General features: G+C 35.2%; 1 protein-coding gene across 4 annotated transcripts in view; it reads left to right on the forward strand.

The window, feature by feature from the left end:
* The window catches only part of LOC150104769 (rho guanine nucleotide exchange factor 17-like), a 678,990-nt gene that overhangs the window by 580,325 nt on the left and 72,886 nt on the right, over positions 1 to 25,779 (forward strand). For all 4 annotated transcript variants that reach the window (XR_016548547.1, XR_016548548.1, XM_090395338.1 and 1 more), the window contains 2 exons: positions 565 to 713; positions 15,987 to 16,161. Coding sequence is in view for 2 of the 4 variants with exons in the window: in XM_090395338.1 (XP_090251464.1) it covers positions 565 to 713; positions 15,987 to 16,161 (324 nt within the window). In the remaining 2 variants the exon portion in view is untranslated. The remainder of the gene's footprint in view (positions 1 to 564; positions 714 to 15,986; positions 16,162 to 25,779) is intronic.

A 25,779-nucleotide genomic window follows, 5' to 3' on the forward strand; every position in this document is an offset into this window, starting at 1 on the left:
AGTTAAGTTTGTCAGTGATGAATGTAATGCCATATGTATGTCATCTTTACTAATAAATAACGTTAGGGTTATTTTAAAATTTTTGTAGTTTTAATAATGTAGAGGAAAGTTTGGTTTTGAAGTTATTTTGTTATTAATGATTTTTTTTATAAACATTTTTATTGCAGTCATTTATAAGATCACCTTCTTTCCCCACTAAGGTTGGTTCTTTTTTGTCTTACTATTAAAAAATTGGTGCTATGTGAAACTAATGTTCAGAAATCCAAATCATTATGACAGAGACCTTTGTTTTTTGGGGGGAGAGGGGAGGAAGAGCTCTAGGTGTAGGAAATTATGCATCATGTAGAGCATGAGAGGAGGAGGAAAACAGACCAACTTGGAAATTGTATAAAGTTTAGGAGTAAATTTTTTACAAGGAGATTGGTGAGTGTGTGAAAAGAATTGCTAGCCTGTGCTCTGCAAATAAATTTAATGTTCAGTATATGTTGCTGGTTGAATGGCACCTATTACAAGCCTGTTAACTTCATGGAGATCATTTAATAAGTATAACTTTTATTTTTATAGGAGGTGGTTGGAATACAGCAGAACCTCAGAAAGTTCAGATAGGTAGTGCTGCTGCTCCAGTGACCAAGATGCTAGCAGTAGCTGGAAAGTTATGGTGTGGGTGTCAGAACTGCATTAATGTTCTTAATACTGGCACACTGCTTGTTGAGGTAAGTCCAATGCTTATTTTTTAGTGTGTGTGTGGGGGGGCGGATTTTGTTGATAGTATTATTTCAGGCATCTGTGGAGTCACAAGACTCATCATAGTGAGTTCATCACTATTATCTACAGTGCCTTCCATGCAAAAAGATTTGTGTCTTGTAACACTATTCTGAGCACTGATGAAACTTTCAGGAATGATCTCGTGGCTTTTTCAATCCTTTGGTGTAACATCTGATCCTAATGCTTCAGTTAGAATCTCTGTTACTAATGGCTTGCAAAAAGTTAAGCAAGTTTGAGCACGGTTAGTAGTTGGAAGGGATTCAATCATTCGATGCTGTTGGCACACTCTCCCTCGATGAGTCTTTGGACTCACTGGAGGTGTCACATAATAATAATAATAATCCACATGAGCACACATAGTTGCAACAAAACCTCCTATCATTCGTAATCAGGAATTAATAAGTTTCTTATCCATAATATATTCCATTGTTACACTGAACTGATATGGTTAAACTTCATGACTATATCACTCACTGATTCTGTGCTCATCGTATTTCAGTAAAGAAATACCGTGAGTAGACATTTTAACTAAAATTATAATAATGGAATTAACGCACAGAAAATATTATTTATTAGTAGAATTTTTGCCTGGGTATCACAGGTATCTTCAGTACATATAAAAAGCTAATTAAACAATAACTGACAATTCCAAAAGGTGCCACCTAAGTAGCTAATGTGAGATAACTAAAAAAAAAGTCATTAAATTTCCTAACTTATTTTAAAAAAGAAAATAGATAAATTATATATATACAATTAAAGGGTTAGGAAAAATTAGCTGATTTAAAAAGTACTATCTCCCACAAAGGGGATAGACGTAGACCATTGGATCTATTTAAGTTAGGAGAGAGTGAAGTAAAGTTTCACATATTTCTTTATAAAGCCATTCCATGAGGAACTGAGTTTTGTGAAGGACTCTTGTCTTATTCCAGTGAACTCTATGTCTAGTGTTGATAGCATGGTTTGCAAGTTTTGAACCAGACTGTTCAGGTTAAAGGTATTGAATATAAGACTTGTGTTCTTCTAACTGAATAAAAGCAGGTCTTCTTGTTTATCCGAAATAAGATAACCCACAAGAGCAAGGAATCTGGTAGGGATGTGGAAGCTTGTCCTTTGGAGAAGTGAGAAAGGTGGAGATTTTTCTGATGGGTCAAAAGGCAACAAAAATATTTAGTGGTTTTAAAACTTTTGCTATGCATTCACTAATGCCTTGCACATAAGGGATAGGAAATATGCATTATTTCTTCTGTATTTGAAGAGAAAAATATATCAAACCTACTCAAAGCGCTTTTGATGAAAGAATTCTTATATCCATTAGATAAAAAAGAGGAAATAATATACAGTAAAATCTCTCGTAACCTGCACCCAATTAACCAGCAATACCAAAACAACGGCACTTTTGAAGGTCTAAATTTAGGCCTATGAGATAAGAAAAATATGCAATGAACTTTGAAGGTAGCGTCCAAGATTTTCAGAAACAGTTCATATCGAAAGATGCCATATTTACTTTGTCTCTTGCCTGGAAGAATGTAAAGAACATTACGTTGCTGTTGGCATAAATTGTGGGTAATGATTGTGTTTGAAGATGACGAATCAATGGACGAAGGTATTTGTGTTTTTAAAACACGTCCTATGTCCAACATTTTGGACTTCACTAACCTTCTCTGAATGTTAGTGAAGAAGAGGTGCAGGCTTGGGTGGATGTAGACCATTTTGTTTCCGTCACTCTCTCTGACAATGAAATAATCGAACATACTGGTAAAGGAGAAAGATGAGGAGGATGAAGATGAGGACGACAGCACGCAGACCAAAAAAGTTACGTGGAAGGAAGCTGACGAAGTTTTGCAGACTTTCATAAGATTTGCCGAGCAATGTTCATCTATGTCAGCACATGATGTTATGAAATTTCATTGCATACACAGTGAATTTTTAAAGTTCCGACGACAATCTTGTAAGCAGGAAGACATTAGAAGTTTTTAAATGCTGTTTAAATTTGATTTTGTGAAATATAAAATGATGTGTATGTGTTTTAACTTTTAAAAATTCCACATGATTTTTATTGTTATTTTATTTAATTATGGCCGGGAGATCGAAAAACATGACTAACAATCTTTGCATGCTGCGATTTCTACAGATAGCATCACAAAACCTGAACAGGTACGGTCTTGAAACATATATTCAATTATCCAGCAAAATCTTGTATCCGAAATCGGCGAAGTCCCTTTGTTACTAGTTAAGAGAGATTCTACTGTATTGCAATTCTTTCTGTAATAGTTCATCTGAAGAACAAAAGGAGTGGGCCTGATGAACCAGTGTTTTAATGGTTATCGCCTTTTAGTGATGACATTCAGCATAGATATAATGGCCTGTATGAGTCTTCTTCCTATCAACTGAGAAATGTAGGTTACCATCTGGTTGGCAAAGAATTAAAAGATCTTTTTTAGATCTTTTAATTCTTAGCCTTTTTGGCTAACTGCTTATTTACTTCTACTTCTAGGGTGAACTGGATCTTTGGATGAAGTGCATTTAATTTAGAGAGGAAACTGTTGTAATTCATCAGAAGAGCCATTCCAGATAGCAAAAATGTCATCTACATATCTGAACCAATGAGTAAGCCTAGGTGAAATGTTGTCAAAAATACACTGTTCAAAGTGCTCCATAAAGAAGTGGCAATAGCAGGAGAAATAGGATTGCCCATTGCTGTTCCTTCGATTTGTTGATATAATTTGTTTTTAAAGGAAAAATAACCAGAATTTTTTTACAAAATCAAATATTTTACCAATGTCTGAAGGAAATTCTTGTTGCAGGAATTCAATGCTGTCTGATAAAGGAACATTAGTAAATAATTAAACAAATCTAAACTAATCATAATATCTGAAGTGTCCAAATGAAGATCTGAAATTTTATTTTTGAAATCCAAAGTATTTTTTATACAAGTAGCAGTTCTTCTAGTTGAAGAAGTGAGTAAATTTGATAAAAAAAAAAAACTGAAACAGCTAATGTAGTACAAGAGAAAACAAGTTAAAGGACTGAAACCAAAAATTTTGAGTTCATGGCAAGTACTCCTAATTGCAATCCCAGTAATATCGATATTAGTAACAATGAGGGTGAACTGTTTAACATCTTGCTCTTCAAAAAAATTAAGTGATGAACTTGAAATGATATCAAAAGACTGAAAATCATAATGAAAAAGTCCAACTGGCAAGACCAAAAAGTGATTTCATTTTTCCGTGCAGCTCATTACACTTGGAAACTAAGCAATAGAGAACATATTAATCAGTCATGGTTAGTTTATTCTAAAGAAAAAGATTCTGTAATTTGTTTCTGTTGTAAGTTGTTTTCCAGTAATAAAATTTCACTCACTGCTGATGGATATAACGATTGGGGGCATTTATATCTGTATCTTAATGAACATGAAAAATTTAAAAACCACTTGAAGTCTGATAAGAAATGGGTTAAGTTGTCATCTAGGCTTAAATTAGAACAGATGACTGATGCAATGCAACAAAAATTATTAAATGCAGAGCCTCTGCACTAGAGGAGCTTAATAGCATGCCTAATTGCCATTGTTCAATTTTTAGCTGAACAATGTTTGCCCTTTCGAGGAGCATCTGATAAGTTGTATGTTCATAATAACGGCAATTTTTTGAAGCTTGTTGAATTAATTGCTATGTCTGAACATTTACTGAGAGTATCTCGTGGATCAGCCCAACATTATCTTGGGAAAAACATCCAAAATGAATTGATTTCTCTCCTCTCTGGGGCCATAAAAAGGAAAATAATTTCTATAGTGCAGAATGCTAAATATTACAGCATAGTTGCAGACTGTACTCCTGATGTAAGTCATATTGAACAATTAACACTAATTGTAAGATTTGTTAATATGGATCCAGGTGATATCAATATCCATGGGCACTTTGTTGGTTTCATTCCTGTAGAAGCCACTACAGGCTCAGTGTTAACTGAGCCTGTTAAAAATTATCAGATATGAATATTCCTATTGCAACATGCATGGCCAGGGTTACAACAATGGATCAAACATGAAAGGAAAACATTCAGGAGTTCAAGAACACATTAGGGATTTGAACTCGAAAACTTTTATTATTATTATTATTCAGGCCTCATGGAGTCGAAAGACTCATCGTGGGAGATCCTTCCTAAGAACATAAAGTCTGTCAAGACTCATCGAGGGAAGATTCCCCCCCCCCCCCCCCCCAAGAAACACAAAGTCTATCATACCACTCCTTAAACTCATTGACCGTTCTTGCTCTCACCACTCCATCAGGCAATGCATTCCACGGTTCAACCACCCTCCATGCAAAGAAACCACTCCTCACCCTCTTGCTCACAGTTTCCTTTCGTAACTTCCAGGGATGGCCTCTTGTCATCACTCCTTCCCGCTGTTCAACCAAGCGAAAGAACTCCCCAGTGTCAACCCTATAACCACCTCTCAACAGTTTAAAAGTCTCAATCATATCACCTCTCCTTCTTCTACCCACCAAACTCTGCAGTCCACATTCCCTCAGCCAATTCTCGTAACTATCCTTGTACAGTCCTGAAACCATCTTTGTCATCCGTCTTTGTATCCTTTCCACAGTTAATTTATCCCCTTCAAATCCTGGAGACCAAATCTGAGAACAATAGTCCAAGTGTGGGCTGATCAGAGACATACAACGGAATGATAATCCTCTTATCTCTGCAGGTCAGTGTCCTTCTCATAATTGCAGCAATCCTCTGTGTTACCTTCACCACCTTTGCAATATGTCCCCTAAACTTCAGGTTTCTATCAACCATCAACCCGAGATCTCTTGTCTCCTCTACTTCCTCCAGCATAACTCCTCCCATAGAGTATGCTGCATCCCATCGATGTTTCCCAAACCTCAAGACCTTGCATTTTGCTGCATTAAACTGATACCCCCATTCATTTTCCCATCTATCTAGCTTATTCAAATCCTCTTGCCAGGCTACCACATCTGCACTATTACTAATAATCCTTCCTAGCTTCGCATCATCCGCAAACAACTGAATATCACCTTGTAATCCACTGGCAATGTCATTGATATAAAGGTTAAACAATATAGGTACTGAGCCCTGTGGGACCCCACTTGTAACCCTCTGCCTCCTTGAAACTTTATATCTTGCTCTTCTCATTCTCTGAACTTAGTTATCAATAATGATGCTATGCCATCTAGTGAAGGGATTTCATTCTTTGAAACAGTTCAGAAATTGTATTTTTTTCTCGGCATCAACACTGCATTGGGGGAATCCTTAAAAACCATATTACAACTCTAACTCCCAAGCAACTAATACCACCCACTGGGAATCTAGAATCAAAGCCATGCATCCTTTAAGACAGTGGTTCTCAAACTTTTTACCTCGCCCCACCTGACAAGAGAAAACACTGTCAGCCTCCCCCCCCGCAGGTTTTATTTATCAAAATAGAAGGCATACTAAGTTTGACATTTTATTCAGTTTATTTTGTGTTTTCTACATACTGTTTAATAGTTTTTGACACAAAATAATTAAAGTATCACAATATTAGGCCTACAATAAAAATTAGTTTTTAACACTTGCAATTAACAAAAATATGTATTGAAATGAAACAATATTTAACTAACAAGTATTTGATTTTTCTCTGTAAAAATAATCAAACATTTAAATGTCAAAGTCTAATGTGATGGATGGGCCTGCTTTTGAGAACAAAGTTTATCAAAACATGGTGTAATATCAGAAATGGCCACTCTAAGTTCTTTAGCAATATTTATTCTTGGACGATACTTTGACTTCATAGGTGCCAAAGCAGAAAAACTTTTCTCGCATAAATAAGTTGTTGCGAAAGGAATCAGGATCGTCAATGCTTTTTGGCTCAAAGTTGGGAATTCCTTGCCAATATGTATCCAGAACTCTGACAAAGATAATTCCTTAAATTTACTTTTCAGTGAAGTATCACTAGTGAGATCGATGAGTTGTTCTTGCTCATTTAGGAAATGCTTCATGATCAATTGTTCATAATCAAGTTAACTTTAAGAGGTAAACAAATCAGCACAATTGCACTGAAACAAGCGCCAATGAGATGTCATTAAGTTGCTGCATTCAGCTGCGCATGTATAGTGCTGCCTAGAAGAGGATGCGGCCACTGCCGAACTATCAACACTGCCCCTGGCCTACATAAGTGCGAGTGAAGAAAATAATTATTAGTTAATTTGAAATTCATGATAATTAAAACCTGTATCATCAAAAGTTTTTCTTTCTGTATTTTTATTTGTTGTTATTTTTAAAACTGATTTAGAGCAGCTTTAATTTTTATCTGTAGGAAAGTATGCCGTGCCCCCTTCAAGCTATTTGCCCCCCCCGGTCACACCCAGTGATGAGCTATAAGGGACTCGTGCGAGCCCTTTGTTAAATTTTTCTGAAATTTGTGAACCCCCTTGTTCTTCTTGGTTACTTTTTTCAAAAAAAAATTTTTTTTGAAACATTAAGCGACAAACTCATACAATAACCTAACAAATTAGACTATTCGGCAGTGTATAGATTATTTGGAATTATTGTTTCAACTCCTCTATAACGAATGTGCCCAAGTTTGAAAATAAAATAAGCTCATGCACTATCTTTACCCTTCTCCCTTCTGGTAGCCAATCGTATAGTAAAACCAGTAGCCAATCAAATGTTTTAAAAAATTATAAAAGATTTCATTCTTATCGTATTTTGATAGTTAAAAAATGTTTTTCTTATGTAAGATAAATTAACACAGTTGATTGTGTGCAAATATTTCATGTTTAGATCATGAAATATTTGTTTAAAAATGACAGCCTTCAGAGGTTGATTGTCCTCTCATACTTTATGATTAGAATTTGTACATAAGCTGTATTAATACGTTTTTGTGTGAAATACGGCATTTTTTTTTTTTTTTGCTCGACGATTTGAGCCCTTTGTTAAAATTTCCATAGCTCACCACTGGTCGCATCCCACAGTTTGAGAACCACTGCTTTAAGATATTATATTGACTAATTTTATGAGGCTTTGATAGAAATTGCTGATGATGAGTCAGTAGACAAAATGCAAAATGGCAAGACACAAAGCTGAAACTCTTGCTCTTAAGCTCAGAGATTTTAAATTTTTATGTTGTTTGGTTATATAGCACTATGTTTTAAATGAAATTAATGTTGCTAGTAAATTATTGCAAAGCATAAAAATGGAATTGTCTACTGCCATATGTACTTTAAGAAATGTTCTCCAAAGCCTTGAGAATATCAGAAATGATGAATCGTTTCAAAATTTTCTTGTAGATTCTACAACATTAGCTGAAAAAGTTGAAGCTGATCCTAATTTGAAACCAATGTTTGTAAGTACTAGAGTGTGTCAGCAGAAAAAAGATGAGCCTATTTCTGATCCCAAAACTAAATTTAAAATTGAGTTTTTCTTTCTTGTTATTGATGTAGCAACGAGTTCTATCCAAGAAAGATTTGGGCTATTGAAATACTACAGTTCACTTTTTCATTTTTATATAATATCTCTAAATTGAATTCTGAGGCAACAAATGAGCTTTTAAACAAATGTAAAAATCTGGAAAGTATTCTCATGCATCAAGAAAATAGAGACATTGATGCCATTGAGCTATTTGGTGAATTGAGAGTAGTTTCCCACTGAATATAAGAAAATACACTGCCAATTGAAATGCTATGTTATATAGTTGAAAATAACTTTGCTTCTAATGTTGCAGTAGCCTTAAGAATATTACTGGTAATGACAGTAATATTCTTAAGCGGCGAGCATGTTCTTTCAAAATTAAAGCTTATTAAAACTTATTTACATTCTACAATGGCTGAAACTCAGTTGGAAGTTCTTGCCATGATTTCAATTGAACATGAAATCAGTCAGAAATCAGAGTATGTGATTTTACGAATAAGAAAACAGTAAATTTACATTTTAACAGTTAAAATGTAAATTAACTTATGTTAAGACATGACACATGTTCTAAAATCTAAAAAGTTATATTTATCATAGTTATATATTTGTGATTTAGCAGTTCTTCATTCTCCGTGACTTGATGAGCATTACTTACATGTAAGTTAATAGTAATACATTATAAAAATATTTTTTAGGTTGTGTTGATAGTATTTATGATATTAATGAATTTTGGAGAAATAAAATTATTGATTTTTCAAATAAATTAACTTTAATAATGTTGAAAGTTTATTTTTCACTTGGTTAGAATATAATAAATTTAGTTTAATCCTTTATCCAAGTGTGAGCAAACAAAGTTTGCACCTGAAAGTATCTTCAGGACTGGGGCAAGGTGGTACAACACCAGTGCAACGAGTTGCACTGGTGTTGTACCACCTTGCCCCAGTCCTGAAGATACTTTCAGGTGCAAACTTTGTTTGCTCACACTTGGATAAAGGATTAAACTAAATTTATTATAACTTTAATAATTGGCACTGTTATAATTTAATTAAAATTTACAGCAGGTGCATTTACTCTGCTCTTGACGAGTATACTCGTCTTCGCTTGATTTTAATTACCCATGCAGATGCACATTTTCAGAACAAAATTCTACCATCAAGGGTAGAATTTTGTTAATTTTCTCTCTTTCTGTGAAAAATATAGTTTGATTATTTTTCATTAACTTATGAATTTTTATTAATTAATGCTACTATTTAGAATTTTTGATCAGACATTTTGAAGCCTAGCTTAACATCATGGCTTTTAAGACATCATTAAAAGAGTTTTTTTAGGGGGTAACAAAATTACTCTGCTTGGTCACTGCTATGGCAAGGTGGGAAGGTGGTCCTGGATGGCACAGTCAGGATTATTTGGCTTGTGGGATACTTCCAAGGACAAACTGTGTTTCAATAAATCTGCTTTCCAATGGTCTGAGAACAGGGCCCAATGCTTAGTGCAGTTTTGGCTCAGTGTCCAGTGTAATCCTAGTTTTCCTCTTCTGACTGCATTTATTGCTTGCCAGAAAGAAGGCATCTCTGAGTTTTTAATTTTTCAGAAAATGACAACGTATACTAGAATATTAATTAAAAACTTTAATTAATAAAAACTAAACCTTCCTATATTTCATCACTGCTATGGCAAGGTGTGATGATGGCAGTGCTATTGCCATCTTCAGGGATCACAAAACAATGATATGTGCATGCAGGCACTCATCATCATCTCATCCGCTTGGTAATGGGGTTGAGTCCACCAAGAAGAAAGGTTCTCCACTTATCGCGATCTTTGGCCATCTCAGTCTGACTCTATAGCTGGGCAGATGAGAATGTTCTTTCAGCAACTTTATCCAAGTACTTCTTGGTCTGCCTCTAGGTCTTCTATCCCCTATACATCTATTTAGAGCTAAATATGGTAATCTATGAGGGATCATTCTCTAGATGTGTCCAAACCATCTCAGCTGATGCTTAATGATTGTATCTATAATATCCTCTGGGAAGTTTAAATCTATTCTGACTTGATCATTGGTCTTGCATTTCATCCAGTGTTATTGGGTGTTATTGATTTTTCCAAGGCATTTCATTTGCATTTCAATGCTTGAAGTTTTTTGAATTGATTGTTGAGCTAATCTCCAGGCTTCTGAAGCATAGATAGGTGTGGGGATGATAATTGTTTTATATAATTTTAGTTTTAGACTTGCTGGGATTTTTTTATTTTTCCATATTTTATTTAGGTTATTCATGCTGGTCCAACCAAGGTTTAGTCTGTATTTTACTGTTTCCATGTTGTTGAGGTTACTAGAAATGAGACTGCCAAGATAGACATATTTATTAACTTGGTCCAATGGATGATTTTCGCGATTTATAGAAATATTTTCTTCTTCTCTATCTCTCTTCATTATTTTTTGTTTTATGAAGATTTATTTTCATACCATAGGTTTTACAGGAGTCATTTAAGATATTAATAGTTTTTTTTAACTGTGATTTAGAGTCTGCTAGGATAATGATATCAGCATATTTGATGTGTTTAATGTTGGTGCCATTGATTTTTAGACCTGGTTCATCAGCTATGGTTTTACAGACTTCTTCTAGGAAGATGATAAAGAGTTGAGGTGAAAGAGGGCAACCCTGCATTACACCTTTTTCAACTCTGAAATCCTTGGATTTAATGTTGTTCATTTTAACAAAAGCTTTAGTGTCTCCATAATAATTTGTAATAAATGTTAAAATATCAGAATCCATTTTTACACTTTTTAAAATGATTATCAATTTATTTCTATTAACTGAATCAAAGGCTTGCTTGAAATCTATAAAACAACAGGATACGGGCAGGTTGTGTTCCCAATATTTTTTTGCTATGTTATTAATAGTGAAGATGTGATTTATAGTGGATCAATGTGGCCTGAATCCTGCTTGATTTTCTTCTATGATTTTTTCTATAAGAACTTGTGTTCTCTTTTGAATAATTCGAATAAATAGTTTATAACTATGACTTAAGAGTATTATGGGTCTGTAATTTTCACATATTCTTTTGTCTCCTTTTTAATGAATTGGTATAATAACTCCTGTTTTCCAGTCAGTTGGAATTACTCCAGTATAAAGAATTTGATTAAATAATTTCATTAAGAAGTTAACGGCTTCTTTGCCACCATATTTCCATAGTTCTATAGATATTTCATCTTTGCCCGTAGCTTTCAAGAGTTTCATTTGGTTCATTGCATTTATAATTTGTACTGCAGTTATTGGTGGTGCCTTTTCATATATCATCTCTTCTGTTATACTTTCCTCCTCATGTTCTTTCTGAAATAATGTTTGATAGCAGTCTTTCCAGATTATTTTGATATTTTGTATTGATCCAGTTTCTAGATTGTTTTTATCTTTCATTGTTAGTGGTTTATCTTTATGTATCTTAGTTAATTCTTTTATAATTTTATATACAGTTTTATTGTCATTTCTTTTATTAGCTTCTTCACACAGTTTTGCTTTTTCCTCCAACCAATAATTTTTGGAAGATATGCACAATTTATCAATTTTGTTTTTAAGGTTCTTATAATGTTGTTTATTTTCTTCTGTATTTTTTATATTTAATATATACTTTGCTACTCTTTTTTTTCTTTTAAAGCATTTAAAATTTCAGGGGTTATCCATTCATGATTTGATCTTGCTGTTGTTCCAGGTATGTTTCGTGCAGCATTTATAATAATTTTTTTACTTTGATTCCATGTATTTTCTATATTATCATAGGTTAATCATCTAATCTCATTTCCTATTAGTGTTTGATAGTGGTCATGCATAAATTTCTCTTTCAGTTTTGACATGTACATTTTGTTGATAAAAGCTCGTGACTTGCGATACTTAAATTTTAGTTTTATTTTTGCCAAAAGAAGTTCATGGTCAGTGTCGAAATCTGGAGTTTTTAAAGTTCTAACATTTTGAACTGATGATTTCCAGTTATGTTTGATTAAAATGTAATCAATACAGTTCTTTGCTGTACCATCTGGTGAGGTCCATGTGTATTTATGGAAAGGTCTATAGAAAAAAAGGGTATTGCAGATAAATAGATTATTTGCTTTACAAAATTATAGTATTCTTTCTCCTCTTTCTTTTCTATTATCAACTGCAAACCTGCCCATCACATCCTCCATGCCTGAGGTGAATTGCCCAATCTTGGCATTAAAGTCTCCCATCACGATTAATATATCTTTCTTATTAGTCTTATCTACTAAATCTTGTAACTTATCATAAAAGGTGTCGATTTCTTCATCTTCATGTGACTGGTGAGGGACGTAAATTTGATTAATTGTAAAGTGCACATTTTTCTCTTTACCTTTTAGTCTAATAGCGATTATTCTTGGGCCCTGGGGTTCTGTGGCCATGACTGCATTTTGTAGACTCTTATTCACTAAGATTGCAACTCCTTCTCTATGTATATTGACCTCTCTGCCCGAATAGAATAGAATAGTTTTCCTGAGTTCAGATTTATAACTCCTTCTCCTGTCCAGTGGGTTTCAGCCAAGTGAGTTCTACGTAGGCACTAACACTAAGCAAATGAGGCTGAAGAAAGGTAACTGAAGTCAGTCTTAAAGGTGCCCCCCCCCCCCCCCCCATAATCATTGTCACCAGACACCACTGCATTCCCTTGTGCTTTAATGAAACCATTTCTAACACAGTTTTCACTTATAGCAGTCCAACTTTCTACAATTCACGTAACTATATCTTTATATGATGTTCTTTTCATCTGCCTTGTTTTGTTATATTCATGGATGCCATTCATCATCCAGTCTTCCCACTTAGCCTGCAAATTGTCTTTGAATGGTAAAGAATGGTAAATTTAACAAAAAAACTCCAAATGGTTGGAGTTTTTTTGTTAAACCACCTGGAATGACAGCCAATTTGGAATACTTACAATTGTTTTAACTTCTGCTGTCATGTGTGCCCTACACGAATCCAACAGTAACAAAGATTTTGGGTTGAAAAATGCCATTTTTCTCTTTCGCCACACATTCTCCAACCAAAATTTCATAACCTCGGAATTTATCCAACCTTTATCATTAGCAGTAACAATAATATCTTTGGAATCACAACCTTTTGGAACAGTCTTTCTTTTGAAAATCATCATCGGTGGCAGTTTGAAACTATCTGCAGTTACACAGAGAACCACAGTAAAGTTAAACCTTTCATGCCCTGTTGTCGCAGCTGAAACCTCTTTTGCTCCCTTCAGATTCACAGTCCTAGAACTAGGCATGTCAAAACTTACGGGAACCTCATCCATATTCCCAAAGTGACAAGCATCAACCCCACACAAGTTTTCCTCTCAGAAACAAATGAAATATAGCTACTTTTGCTTCCCAGTCACACGGAAAATTTTGTCCAACACTCGTAGAGGAGTGCGCACTTAAATGTTTCTCTTCATAAATCCAAGATGGGTAGGCCTTGAAATCCTTTATATTTCATTTTGCGCAATTCTTTTCGATTCCTGCAACACACGGACAGTAGATATTCTCATACCTTTAGCTCTTTCACTAACAACATAATCAAACAGTTTTTTTCCCTATGGTTGGCCATAAGCACCTTCTAAACCTCATAGCATGTTTCCTCATATGTAAACATTTCAGGACTGTTTCAGCCTTTTGCCATTCACGAACACTACTTTCTCCAACACTGAACAATCTACCAGCTTCACAATTCCCTTTTTTCTTTGCTACTTCTACCACTTCAAGCTTGAACTGCACTGTGTAGGATTTTCTCCGAGAAGTACTTCTGTCTTCCATGAGTAATTCAGATCTAATAACAAAATATAAACAAATAATGATTTACTTTATGAACTATTTTAAAACAGGATGTATGGAATAATCGACCACTGCCACTAGCAACGCACGTGCTTTTAAAGAATTCTTCCGTCCTCTGTACTTCCTAACTCTACCGCTAGTTGGCGCATGCATGTTATCTGTACATTAAAAGGAGTGATGAAAATGTTGGGGGGGGGTGCATTACACATTAGGTGTTTTATTTAATTAATTAATTTATTATTATTATTTTTTATGTTGCTCCCACCCACAAAAAGTTGGTTAGCATATGCACTCTCCAGCCAAAAGACTTTGGGTTTGAATGTTTGTAATTGTCTGTTAAAATACAAGTGGTGGTGGTGGGCAGTAAATGGCATTGGTGTAGATGATGTGGTTTGCTGTAGTTGGCAGATTGAGTGGTGGAAATGGAGAGCTGTAGAGTAGGTGCTCTCCCTTGATGAGTCTTTGGACTCCCTGGAGGTGTCATATAATAATATATATATTGGATTTTTTAAATATATTTTTACATAGCTGGAAATCCTACTCTAAGAGACCAAGCATGGAACTTTTCAAAGCCACTTCAGGCCTCTAATAAGTGAGGCAGTGGTCTCATACCGGATGATGAAATTCATATTCAACCTAAAGACAATCACAAACATTCATGCCCACAGCAAGATTCAAACCCACAGCCTGTTTTGTTGGAGAGTTAGTATGCTAACCATTTGGCCAGCCAGGCTGGGTATCAATCCCTGTACCTCTCACATGCTAAGCAAGCACTCTACTACCTGAGCTGCACCCCCCCCCCACCATAAAACACCATTCATCTATCCTGGAACTTAATGGATCTGTAGTTGCTGAACCCCAACCAATTACAGCTACTTCAGGCAGTACAGTAACGAGGGTATGAAGTACCTGTGGCAAGTGTCTAACTTGCACCTCCCTAACCCAAAAATGACAAAAATTTAAATGTAACAAGTTAAATTTTACTAAATGCAATATGTTAAATACTTACTATTAACCCCCATCAAAATAAGTTGCAGTGTGTTGCAGAATTTCTGTGTCTAAAGCGGCGCATTGCTGAAATTTAAAAATACAATACAAAATAGTGGACTTTAATATCTATTTGTTTATTTTTTACATTATTTACGTTTGCGCCTCTTTCACTGCCCTCGTTACGGCACTGACTTCAGGAGAAAACTTTGCTAGAATCTCAGCAAGAGCTTCATATCATCTTGTATTTTTCATTTTGAAAGAGTAAAAGAAAAATTTCATTGACTTTACTTTTCTACAAATTGGCTACAGCTGTAATCAGCCATTTGTCAAGGAGCAACTGAAAAGACCACTTTTACTCTTTCTTCCTCCCTCTCTCTTTCTCTCTCTCTCTCTCTGCAGTCAATCATATGTCAATCCTGTATAGTCTTAGAGCATGCATTATGAGAGGATAAAACATCCCTCACCATCTTCTATGGATCTCCTTTGCGGAAAACTTTGCAACGGAGAGAAAAAAATAGAATAATTAAACTTTTTTTTTTTTCAGTTCATCAAAGGAATGTATATACCATATATTCTTTATACATACTGTTTGAAATAATTTGCTCATTAAGCCAGCATTTTGATGATACCTAGTTTCTGTTGTCAACTCACCTAAAGCGCAGGCTTCTTTTGCTGTATTCTTTACTGCTACCTCCTAATATGAAATTACATGGCTAATTGATGTGTGTCCTCTGCATACAAAGGATGGCATGATTGCCTGTAAATTTACATCTTGTTATTTTGTGTTTAAGAATAATAAACAAATAGCTTCCTGAATTGATAAACTACAGACAAAAACACCTTAATACAATATTGTTACAAAAAACAGTTAATTGTAAATAGCTATTCTGGTAAATATTTATTTCATTTTGGATAAAAATAAAATGCAATTTTTAATATATTTTTCTTCATTTTGACTTTTTTTTTTTTTGCCAAATTTTTCCACTTTTGTCTTATCTTTAACTTTAAGCATACATTCCAAGTAAGTAGTGACAACAGTCGGAGTGTTTTATGTATGGTTACATCAGGATTGGGTGTGTGGATAGCTATCCAGCATAGTGCAGTGATTCGGCTCTTCCATGCAACTACTTATGAATGCCTCCTTGATGTAAATGTTGCTCCAGCTGTAACTAAGATGTTAGCTGGTAAGTTTTTTCTACCTCTTAAGATAATTTTTTAAGATTTGTGTGATGAAAATGTTTTATTTTAAAATTCTGTTGATGAGTACTGACATTTATTTTTATCTGACATAATTGTTTAAGGCTGTTATAGTTTGTTTGTTGCTAATTAGAGATAGTAATTCACTATAGCAATTAGTGTTTTATGTTATATTCATTAATTTTTATTTTAGTCATATGTTAGGGATAGAAAGCAATGGCAATTGGGATGGCATTAATTTCAAGATGTATCTATAATACAGAACTCAAGATCTGGAATTTTTAAATTCCCATGGATACAAGAATGGGATATAGGTGACTCAAGTTAGAATGTAGTTATATTGAGCTCTTTAAAAAATAAAAATAATAATAATTAGATTAATTCATCATAAAAATTATAGAAACAACTACCATGTTAGAGTAAAACTTCAGTTTAATATAAACCAAAATAAATCTCGATGTTTCGACCTTCACATTAAGGTCATCATCATCTGGAGTATACACATATATACAAAGCATATCACCTCTTTTTCTCTTATTCACCAAAGTCATGATATGTCTTAGTCACTTTCCTCTGAACCCACTCCAATGTCTCCAGATTCGAGCACAATTATGTATTCATTTTACAAGATTTGACAAAGACAAAAAACTTTATACAAAACTAGTTAAAAGATTAGTACTGCTAATTGAAGAGCTAGACGTAGATATACAGCAGTTTTTGGAAGCTGTGGAAGAGAGCTAAAGGCAGAAAGAGGATCCAGAACAAAGACAAATTCTCTAAAACTTGAATGAAAAATAAGGTTGTTTGAAGAATGAACACCTATATGGAGAGAGAGAGATTTAGCAAATAAGACAAAATGATGCAAATTGCAATTGTTTCTTTTTTTTTGTGCAGGCTAAGGTTGGATATAATGTACCAATCCTCTGAAGATATTGGAAGTTCCCCCCACCCACTTGGTTAGACTATAAATTATATATTTAATTTAATCCTTTATCCAAGTGCAAGCAAACAAAGTTTGCACCTGAAGTATCTTCAGGACTGGGGCAACTTGTGGCAAAGGTGGACTACATCGCTTTCCTTAGTATCCCATAATGCAAAGCACATCTCCTTGCAGACATGTATAATGCTATGCATTATGGCATAGCATTATACATGTCTGCAAGGAGATGTGCTTTGCATTATGGGATAATAAGGAAAGTGATGTGAACTCGGTCCACCTTTGCAACGAGTTGCCCATTCCTGAAGATACCTCCAAAGATAAGCCAAGACCTTTCATAAGTAATGCATTTGGTGAATCATTCTCAGAACACTTTGTTGAACAGAACAATTCCCGAATGAAGATTGCTGATCAGTTAACCTCCCCTGCTTGCTCAGCAGCTTTGAAGAATTTGTCTTGTTCTGTGGTTTACAGCTGATTATTTTACTGTAAGTGCGTGCACTCATGTTTGATAATTTATTATACTACAGTACTGTAGAACAGTTATGTTATAATTTGTACACTGTATTATTTCATTATAAGCAAAGACTAAACTCATTTAAAAATATTATTACCGCAAGATCCCATGGAGTCAGGCTCATCTAGGAAGTCCTTTTATCATACACACAGTTCATCATTCCACACCTTAAATAAACTCGAATTCTCTGCAGACACTACACTCTCAGGCAAGGCATTCCAATCATTCACAACTCTGCACATGCAAAAAACCTGCTTCTTACTCCCCTTGCTCACACTTTCCTTATACAGCTTCTAGGGATAACCTCTGGTTCTTCTCTGATCTCTTGCTGCTTTCTGTAGAACTTGGTTGGAACCTCAATTGATCCTATAACAACCCCTTACTAACTTGCAGGTCTCTATCATATCTCCGCCCCCCTCCTCCTATCCACTAGACTGTAAATTGCATCTTCTCAACCTTTCCTCATATTTGACATTCCAGAGGTCAGTCACCTCAGGACCCTTTCCAACATCTTTTTGTCCTTTTGAAAACCAGTTGACCAAATCGGTGCACAGTAGTCCATATGTGGTCTAATCAAAGTAATTTCCCTACTTCTACCAGTTAGTGCCCTCCGCATCATTCCCAGAAGTCTTTGTGTTGTCTTCACAATTTTGGCAAAGTGTCTCCTAAATTTCAGATCCTTATCCATTATCACCCCCAAGATCTCTTATTTCCTCATCAAGCATAAATTCTAATCCCATCTTTTTTTCCCAAATTTTAAAACTTTACATTTTGCAACATTGAACTTGCATCCTCATTTACTTGCCCAATCACTCAATTTATTCAAGTCTTTTTGTAAGGCTACAACATCTCTACTCTTCATAGTTTGTCCCAACTTTGCATCATCTGCAAACAACTGAATATCTCCATCCAAATCTTTGCCAATATCATTAGCATAACAATAATGGCCCTAAAACAGACCCCCCACCCCGAAGTACATTAGTGACTTTCCTTTTCCAAGATATTGCTCCCCCCATACACAACTTGCTGATATCTTTCAGATAGCCAGTCTCCTATCCAATGCACTAATCTACTATCTAACTCCATCTGCTCTAGTTTGACTATCAACTTATCATACAGTAATCTATCAAAAGCCTTTGCAAAATCTAAGTATATTACTGTGTCTCTCTCTCTTCTGTCCAAGGAAGCTATCATCTTATTGTAATAAATAAGTAGATTAGTAAAACATGATCTCCCTTTAGCAAATCCATGCTGTCCATCAAAGAAAATACCATTGTTGTCAACCCAATATATGTGGTGATATAATATCAAGTCCCACAGCCATATTAACATCAAGTTTGCTCAACTCTCCATACACCTCTTGCTCACTTACAGTCAGTGTCTCCTCCCCATCATCAACTGCTCTCAATCTCTCCATGAAGTCCATTCACAAGAATGCAAGACATTTATGAACTGCTCATTAAATATCTCCACTATATCTTCCGCAACAGTTGTCCTTACACCATTTTCTCAAATCAGTGTCATCCTTCCATAATCATTCTTTTTTTTTTTGCTGGCTACATATTGAAAGAACTCCCTAGGATTCTTTTTGGCTTCATTAGCTAACTACTGCTCATACCTCACTTTTGCTACCCTTCCAACCAAGTCACCTGCCTTGCTTGGTCTTTGTAATCCTCATGGAATTGGTTATTACCACTTCTCTTATGCTACCTCCACAATTCCCTTTTTCTCTGTATCACATGCTTTATTCATTCATTTCCACACCTACCTTATTTAGCCTTCTGACCCTTGGAATATATTTAGACATTGCTTCTATTCGATAGCTCTTGAATATCTCCCAAGCTGCATTGATCTCTTTTCCAGCTGTCTGCACGGTTAGTCTAGTGGCTATGCACTTCACAGCCACATGCCTGGGGAAGGAGTGTCCTAGTTAGCCGGTCTTGGGCATGGACAACAAGGTTGTCCATGCCCAAGACCGGGGGTTTTATTCCTGGGGTTTTTCATCCTGCAAGAAGGCAAACCAGCCCCATGAACACACATGGATACAGTCAGGAATACTTAAGACAGTCCCTCCAGCAATAGGTCTGAATTGTCAGTTATGCCAGTCATGAGCCCGGATAAAAATGGGGGGGGGGGGGAGAATTGAGGTGGTGATGTACCTCTCCGTAAAAGGGGCTCACAGCCATTGAATCACCATACGAAATTAATGAATGACTTTTCCAGTTAACTCCTCATTTCATGCCACATCTGCAAGCTGTCTCCTGATTTCTTCATAATCACCACTCTTGTAGGTTCACATATACCCTTTACTCACAAAGGTCCTCACACTGCTATCAACCACCCAGCTGATAACTTCATGGTCACTCTTATCAACTGGAGGGTGATCTGACACCTCATTTATAATTACATCTTCTGATGAGATGATCAAATCCAAGACCCTCAATCCTCATGTGCCCTCTGTTACATACTGTCTGAGGTAGTTTTCCCTCAAAAACTCAAGAAACTCATTTTCTTTACTTCTATTTGCTATCTCATCATCCTGGTCTATATTTCCATTATTAAATTTGCCATTAATGATCACCCTTTTCTTATTTGCTTGGCTAATTTCGATTATATATTTCATAGTCACTCCCATCCACATTACCAGGTCTATAACAACATCCAACCAAGTATTTCATTCTATTCACCTCTATTTCCTCTATCTATATAACAAAGCAGATTTACACATTTTATCATTCATGCATGTTAATAGATCCTTAGAGTTCATATAGTGATTTGTGACTTGCACCTTTTCAACTTATTATGGGATCATCAGAATGGAGGAAAGACTGTATTGGAATTTTGTTATTTAAAAAAAGTAATATTCAAGTAAATGTTACTCAATAATTTAATTTTTCCTTAAAAATCTTTAACATAAAATTATTGTAAAAGTAATTTCTTCCAAAATTCTAGGTTTGTGTTCCTTCATTTATTGGAAAACCAATAAATGAACAAACATGAACCAAGGTTTTTTTATGCTATATTCATTTGAAAAAATAAAATCTCAGAGATATTTCTAGTAATAAATACAATTAATATTAACTTTGATTTTTACATCATTATTCCAAAGAACATGACATAAAATCTTTCTTTCTTCCAAAGTGAAGCCTTTTATATCTCATATGAATAAGAAACAAAGTAAATAACATATTGTGTTTGTAATGAAAGGACTTCTCCTCTCCAAAGTCATGGGAAAGAATGTGTTTGCCAATTCCCTCATATTAATTGCCATCTTCTCATCTGAGTAGCTGTGGCATACTTATTTCCTAATCACTTGTCTGAAAATCACTGCCTTGGTCTTCCACACTGTCTCTTCACTTCAACCTTCCTTCAAGAATCATTTCCAAAAAATTGTTATGCTTCAAAATATGTTCTGTCCATTTTTCTCTTTTATTGTTAACAGTCCTAATGACATACTTATCCTCTTCTGCGTAGAAGTACTTTGTAATTGGTCACTGTTTCTGTCCATTTAATTTCTATACCATAACTCAAACATTTCCATTCTTCTATAATCTTGTATTGACAAAGTCCCTGAATCACTTGCTTGAAAAGCAATACTCTGAACTTATGCTTTTTCACCCCAGATTCAGATGCTCTCCTTGCATCTCAGGCTATCCCATTCCTTTTCTAATTACTTCCTCATGCTTGCACACACACAGTTGCTTCTAGCATCCACCCTGTTTATACTATAATATCAGGATTTCTTACTTTTTAATTTATGTTGAAAGAGAATAAATGTCTCATCTTTATTAAAGCTTCCTTGTCATTGAATTCTACATCTTATCTCTCTTTCACTTCTACCATCTTTTGTAATCATACTCCATAAATATTTAAATTTAAAACTTGGAAGTATTATTTCACTGTTCATTGAGATTTAGCAGTGACTGCTGCATTTCTACTATGACCAGGACTTTGGTTTTTACTGGTATTTATAGTCATATTATATTTTTTTAAAAATTCTCTCCATAACCTACAAAATATTTTTCAGTTTGTTTCCAAATCAGCAATCACTGTAATCTCATCTGCAAATTCAATCCAAGGTATGCTGTGGTCATTTATTACTACATTAGATACTATTTCCATTTTTTAAATTATTCCTGTGCTGTAAACTGCAAGGCTTGCAGCAAATAAATGGCATGTGTGAGCTGAGGTCAAGAGCAAAGTAACGTGTTGATATTCTTTTTAAAGAGCTGAAGGTCGTATTCTTTGGAGAATCTTTCATGTGGAAGGTATTCCACAAAACTAAAGTAAATGAATTAAAAGATGACTGGGACTAGCAACTTCATTGAGACAGCAGTTCAACTATAATGGGATGTTGGACAGCTGGTGCTCATGTTCATTATGTTTAGCAAAAATGGGTGTTTGTGTTTGGTGTGTGTGTGGGGCGGGATAATGCATGCTTAGTTCTGCTCAACAGTGATCCTGGAAATATCTGTAGAAGAGAAAACATGGAAACTGGCTATCTACAAGATAGTGGCAGGAGAAAGTCTGTGAGAGAGGCGTCATCTTATGAAGTGCATCAAGAATTTATAGATATGTCTTAGATGCACCACCTCAAATGTGAGAGCAGTATTTCTGGTGACTGAAGATGCTATCGAAGTGATGTGATTATACAAGGAAAGGATGTAAGTGTCAGTTTGAGAAGAGAGGAAAATCTGGTCTTGACTATTAAGGTTGAGTATTCTCAAAGCTAAATGGACAAGAACTAAGGTATTTTTTGCGAGAAAACAGAAAAAAAAAAGTATTTAGAAAGCATTGAAGGTGAATAGATTGTTGTTCCAATGAAGGATAGTGTGGAGATTGATGTAGGGCATTTATCATAGATGATCTTAGAGCTTGAGATATTTGAGCATGGCAAGTTTTGTCTTATGTGTAGGATGAGAGGAGAGTGCTATCATCAGTGAAACTGTGAACAGGGTTTGAGGTCAATGAGAGCAGATCATTTATATAAGGAAGAGAGTAAGAAAAAGAACAGATAACAGGAAAATCTGAAGAAAGAACACCTCTCACTACACAGTAAATGAGCTAAAAGTAAACTGGCAGTCAAAGGGAGGAAGGCAGACCATAGAATGTTAGTTTGCCGAGAAGCTCTTAATGCCAGACTCTACCAAGTGCCTTGGAAATGTCAAGTTCTTTAGCACAGGTTCCTCCAAACTTTCCATGGCACATGTTCAGAAGTGGGTGAGGTAGTCATTGATTAGTTGACAGTTTTCCAGGTGTTGAAGTAGTTGACTGTTAATGACATCAACCATTATTTTGAACAACACTAAGCCAAGAGCAATAAATTTATAAGTGAATAATAGAAGTTATCACCTTTATATATATATATATATATATATATATATATATATGAGCTTACTTCCATGCTGTAGGATAGACTCCATCTGTGAATAATAATATAGTATATAGATGATAAATAATAGTAATAATAATAATTATTATTATATGGGTACCTCTGTGGAGTCCGAAGACATCGCAGGAGACCCAATCTATCATATCTTACCTTTGAACCCATTGACAGACAAAGCACTCACAACTGACTCTGGCAACCCATTCCACTCATTCACAACTTTCCAAGCAGAAAATCTAGTCCTCACAGCCCTACTAACCACACCTTTATTCAACTTCCAGGGGATGACCCCCTTGTTCTGGTCCCTCTAGCCAAGTGCTGAAATATTTCTCCCTGCATCTATCCTATAAAACCCTTAAAGAAACTTAAATGTTTCTATCATATCCCCTCTTTTTCTCCTTTCCTCATAGGGAACATTCTACAGGCCATTCACCATCTTGGTCACTCGCCTCTGAATCCTCTTCACCACTTCATCATTCCCAAGAAACCCAGGGGATCAGACTTGAGCACAGTAATCCAGATGTGGGCATATCAAGGCCTTGATATGCCCACTCTCGACTTGTTAATATGTTTTTCAGCAGTCAAGTAATCTTATGGACTACCTTAGCAATATGTCCTCTAAACTTTAACTCTCTGTTTACCACCATTCCTAAATCTCTAGCTTCGTCTATTTCCTGGAGTACAGTGCCATTAATGTGATACATGGGTTGTAATCTATTTATTCCAAAACACATAGCTTTACATTTCTCGACATTAAACTGACACCCATGAACTTTTGCCTATACTGATGGCTCATTTAAATTGTCCTGCAAGAGTTCCACATTGTTGGAATGCTACCATTTGGGTGAGAAAGAGGTGGAATCACAGAAATACAGTTACTCAACAGCTTTTGTGAGGGATGTGATGGCATGACTTCCATTGAAGCAGGTGGAAAATTTTCTTCATTTAGTCCTATGAAAGCTAGACAGCTCTTTTAATGATAGTAAACAGCTTATGATGAGCTGTTTTATTTTGATCACCCTGGCAAACTTTTTGGAAATCCATGGCATGGATATAGGATTGGAATTTTGAACAGAGTGAGGAATGAAACCTTCATTCCAACATAGTAATTTCTGTAACAAGATCACAAGTATCTTGATCTGAAGAATAGAAACATTAGTTTGATCATTGGAAAGGAGGAGTAAAAGTCATGGAGATCTTTCCACTTGCATTGCTTTAGTGTCTAGCTACAAGAAGTTGTGAATAGCTGAGGTAAGGATGTTCTAGAGAGACATTCTACATGCAACTTGGATGAGATTGTGATTTGAATTAAGAAGAAGAACAGTCCTTAACATTATACCTAGAAGGATACCTGTTTGCAAACAGATTGATAGTGTTGGACTTGTCGAGAGGATTGTCAGGGATTCTGGTCACAAGATGATTTGTTTTGAAACATTACTTAAAGCAAATACTTCTGTTGTCTTCCAGCTTGGACAGTAGATTTCAAGATAGGGAGCAGTTAGAATTGTGAATTAAAGTCAGCAAGGAAGATGACTTTGCTGTTAGTTAATTTGGATTATAAGAAATCAAGCTTCATGGATAAGAAGTTAGAGGTCAGAATGATTATCAGAATCAGGGAAACAATAGAGACAGCACATGAATGAGGCTTAATGAAGAAAGGAAATCATAGGCCACAGAATATGAAAAAGAGGAGATTAAAGATTCGGCATCCTCTAGCATGGAATATCAGATCATTCAAAAGCACAAGGAAGAGTTTAGATCTGTAGTTGTTGTTGTGTCAGAGATTTGGAGTTCAGCCAGATGTAGGAGATCAAGTTTCATTGTCTGTAGATGATGATATACATCACTTAGGTTGGTGTTTTTACCATGAATGTTGGTGAAGTGTATGTGGAAAAGTTTTTTTTAGTGAGGTCTGTTAATTTAACTGCAGTGAACCTATGTTTATTTAGGTTTATTCTCATGCCAGTATTACAAAGGTGAAGAAAAAAAAAGCAGAGGAAACATAAGTGAGAGGAGATAGATATTTGGCCCAAACAGAGAGCATCCACTCTCCATACCACAGTATCATCTCAACAGTGCCTCTCAATCTGGCAATACAGATGGCAGATTCATTGTGCAGAGCTAATCAGGAAGCCTCTAACATGTTATTATCCACACTAGTCTTGTACACTGTCTGGCAGCCAACCTGTGGAATTACCTACTACTGTATCCTCAAAGATGGGGAAAGGGGGTACTACTGGATCTGTACAATATGTTTGGCATGCCTTTGAGATTTCAAGTTTCTTTCTGCATTAAATTTTTTAACTGTATTATAGAGAAAGTTTGTTTTTTTATGGTCACAAATTAAATTGAACTTGCCAAGAAATGACTCATATTTAATCCTTGATCCAATGTAAGCAAACAATATTTGTACACAAAATATCTTCACAACTAGGCTACTTGCATATAGAGGCTGATGACCTAATAAAGGTCCATACCAATCTAAGTAGTGACCTTTCTCATAATGCGTAACATTATGGAATACTAAGACAATTAATGTGAAGTTATTAGTCTCCATATACAAGTAGCTTGGTCATGAAGATACCTCATACGCAAACTTTGTTTGCTTAATGCTTGGATAAAAGATTAAACAAAAACAAGTTTAATTGAATTATATAAATTGCAGAACCTCTCTATTTATATAAACAAATATAATGGATAAGGATTTATGTATATCATATGTTTATGACAAAAATAAGTTTCATCACAATTAAAAGCATTAA

This window comes from Typopeltis vanoorti, chromosome 7 (assembly GCF_054136105.1).
Source record: "Typopeltis vanoorti isolate ZY-2024b chromosome 7, IOZ_Tvanoo_1.0, whole genome shotgun sequence".
NCBI lineage: Eukaryota > Metazoa > Arthropoda > Arachnida > Uropygi > Thelyphonidae > Typopeltis > Typopeltis vanoorti.